Source organism: Vicia villosa, linkage group LG7 (assembly GCF_029867415.1).
Source record: "Vicia villosa cultivar HV-30 ecotype Madison, WI linkage group LG7, Vvil1.0, whole genome shotgun sequence".
Classification (NCBI taxonomy): Eukaryota; Viridiplantae; Streptophyta; class Magnoliopsida; order Fabales; family Fabaceae; genus Vicia; species Vicia villosa.
This window is the reverse complement of record NC_081186.1, coordinates 72,612,857-72,616,442: the sequence shown is the minus strand read 5'-3', so window position 1 is coordinate 72,616,442 and position 3,586 is coordinate 72,612,857. Positions and strand designations below refer to the sequence as shown.

The window sequence follows — 3,586 nt, the reverse complement described above, 5'->3', positions numbered from 1 at the left end:
TGTCGCCGCACGTAGAGGAACTTAGATTGCCAACAACTACACCATCAATATTACATTTTATCCAACCATAGATAGAAGGGCCCAAAGAACTTCCAATGTTGATATAGACTTTTTAGGATGGATATTAATATCAAACTTTTTAAGGAAACAGAAGCTTGAAATTGAAGAGTTGGAAACCCGACTAGTGTTGTTTCCCACCAAATTTGCATGAGCAAATATTAAAGCCGCACAAGTTTTTCAATGATAGCTTTTATCCTCAAATCTTGACTTGTTTCTAGCTGTCCAGATTTGGTAGAAATTACAAACAATGCAGGCCTGAATGACAGCATTAGCTTGAGGAGACCAACTATAACTTAAAATTTTCATGCAATCTTCAATACTTGAGACCATAAGATTCAGGTTCAGAATGTTGATGAACCAATTCCAGATATTTCTTGCAAAACAACAATCAAAGAAGAGATGAGAAGCACTTTCACAGCTGGAGAAACAAAGATTGTAAGCAGAAGGGAAATAGATTCCTCTTAGGATCAGATTCTCATCAGTTGGTAGCTTATGGCGCAAGAATCTCTAAACAAGCATGGAATGAGTAGGAGAAGAATCTATGTTCCAAGAGAATGATTTCCAACTGGCTAGAGGACAAGGTTTAATGACAAAGTTGTAAGCTTCTTTTAAAGTTAACATGCCATTAGTAGCATCCTTCCAAACAAAGGAGTCTTGAATATCCAGTTCTGCAACAGAGACAGCCGAGATAGTGTTTAACAATGTTGGTATAGCTGCTTGAATATAGCTACTAATATATCAAGTATCATTTTCCACCAATCTCTAACAGTAGATGTTAAAGAATTGTGGAATTTTTCTGGAACATGAAACTTGTTAGCAAGGGATTCACCCACCCTATTGTCTAGCCAGAAGTTCACCCTTTTACCATTGCCAATGCTCTAGATACAATTGTCTATAACAGTTTCATAATGCTCCTTGATCCCATTCCAAATGGAAGATTTGATATAATATTTAATGCGCCTTCTATTTCTTTTCACCCGAGCATTAAGAAGGTTGGACCAGCTTTGGCTTTTATTTGAGAATTTCCAGCAAAGATGAAGATTTGTAGCAATATAATATGCTTTAAGAGAAATAATTCCCAAACCTCCTTCATTGATTTTTTTGCAACAAGTTTTCTAAGCCATAGTGACAAGTTTCTTCTTATCTATACTCCCACTCCATATGAAATTCCTCATCCAACTCTTTACCTTCTTGATAATACTACCAGACCAATTATAGTCTGAGATGCAATGAACCATCATGCTGAGGATGACAAATTTTACCAGCTGAGCTCTTCCTGCCATTGAGAGAGTCTTTGCTTTCCAAGCTGCTAGCTTTAGCCTAATGTTATCTACAATAGAGAGAAAGTGGTAGGCTTTAGGTTTACCAATAAATATTGGGAAACCAAGATAAATGAAGGGAGGAGAAGCCTTGGTGAATCCAATGATGTCTGCCAAATAGCAATGCCTAGCAAGAGTCATTCCCCCAGCATAGATCAGAGATTTGGAGTAGTTGCAAAATTGGCCCGAGAAATTTCCATAGTCCTTCAAGAGATCAGAGATAGCCTTAAGAGATTTTGAATCTCCCCTGCAGAAAATCATTATGTCATTTGCAAAAAGAGTGTGAGATGGAACAAAACAGTATCTATTAGCTTTAATGAGATTAATCTTATCATTGATCACTAAATTTGTAATGCCTCTGTTGAGTACATCCTCAGCAATGCAAAAGAAAGTGGAGATAAGGGATCTCCTTGTCTCACACCATTGGAGCACTTGAAATAGCCAATTTACTTTCCATTAAACCCTATAGACATAGTGGCAGAGTTAAAGATAGTTTGGATCCAATTACAAAACTTTTCATTGAATCCAAAACCCTTTAAAAGTTTGGAGCAATAAACTAAAGAGAAGCACATGTATAATTTAAATAAAATATTAAATATTAATAATATATACATACACATTAGTACAATAAGAAAATAGACAAGAAAAAAATTCATACATATATATAATTATATATCATTTTATCATAATTTTTTAAAATTAAAATAAAAGCATAACTTCACCGTTTATTAGCAAACGACGGATTGAAATAAAAGTTTAGTATAGACTGATTCAAGACAAATAGTTAAAAAATTATGATTTGGTGCCGCCCTTATCACTTTCTTTGTAAGTCCAAACTTGAATCAACTCTCATATCAAGATTAATAATTTCCTCTTAAATAATGAATTACAGGATTTCTTATTTTTTATTTTCTTTAATGTCCACAACGTCACTGACTAATGGCAATGCATCTACGACACGCAATAATCCAAATTATGGATGTCAGCGTCATTATAAATGGCCAAATATAATGATGCAATAAGCAAATCGTGACTTACTTGGTCCTGGAAAATTCTTAGGTGGACACATACCTAAGAAATTGTTTTACACACAATCAATCACAAAATTTTAATTAATTAAAAAAATAAATACTGATTTTTCTCTCTCCTTCATAATCTCAACCACCCCATGAATCCAATTAAAACCAAAATTAAAATTAAAATAAATTTAAAAAAGACTCTTTCTTATTGGTTGTGCCTAAGAATGTGGATTTAGGGTCGTGTCCATGCAAGAATTGCTTCTTGGTCCCAGGTTTTCCAACACACGTATTAGAAATATTTGCTTTTGTTTCATTCAACTTGTAACTGTCACTTTATACAAAAATTCAACAACCTTTAAAATTATTACTATGATTATTCTTATTGTTAGGATGATCTCATTCCCAAATAAATACATATTAAATGCTTAACTATAGAATATGTACAAATATATACTTAGGATAATTGAATGTTGTAATATGTAGTCGAAGCAAGGTTGATGAATCTTGAGACATGTTCTAAAATTATCAAAAGAGTTGTACAAGAAGTCCTTTGTTTAGGTGAGAGTTGGTTTTTGAATGAAATTTTTTGGAGGCAATTCAGTGAATCTTGACTAAATTAATGAGGGGAGCTGTATATATTAATTAAAATTCATTAAAATTATATTATTATTGAGTGTAAGTTAATAAGTTATACTTTGATGTATATGTTTATAAAATTTAGTACTTTTATAAAAAAATAATTGGAGAAAACTATATAAGAAATTATAATATCAAGGTGATAATTTATACTTTGTTCAGTGACTATTATAAAAAAAAGAATTTCTTTAGTGTGATTTACAAATAGAGTTGAATATAATGGATTTTTTTTTTTTAATTTCATAAGTGTGGATTTTTTTTAATTGAGTTGGATATGTTATGATTAGGGGAATGTGTGTCAGAGGTTATAGTATTGTGTGAGGGGGATGGACTTGTTGACGTTGTATTATTGTGTAAGGAGGAAGATGGCGTACGTAGTAGTTGCGTGGTGGATAGGGGAGATTTGGGCCAAATTAAGAGTATCACTATTATATATTACACATTTTATAACGGTTGCGAAAGACGTATATAACCACAATTTATGGTCTGTGGTAAATTAGTGTGTGGTAAATAAGTGGACTATTTACAACTAAGGCTTATTGATCGTGGTAA

General features: G+C 32.6%; 1 protein-coding gene across 1 annotated transcript; it reads right to left on the bottom strand.

Moving 5' to 3' along the window:
- Window positions 1–1,175: 1,175 nt before the first annotated feature.
- Window positions 1,176–1,640, bottom strand: LOC131619318 (uncharacterized). The gene has a single exon (XM_058890427.1). It carries the CDS (start codon window positions 1,638–1,640, stop codon window positions 1,176–1,178), a length of 465 nt encoding a protein of 154 aa, XP_058746410.1.
- Window positions 1,641–3,586: the final 1,946 nt, after the last annotated feature.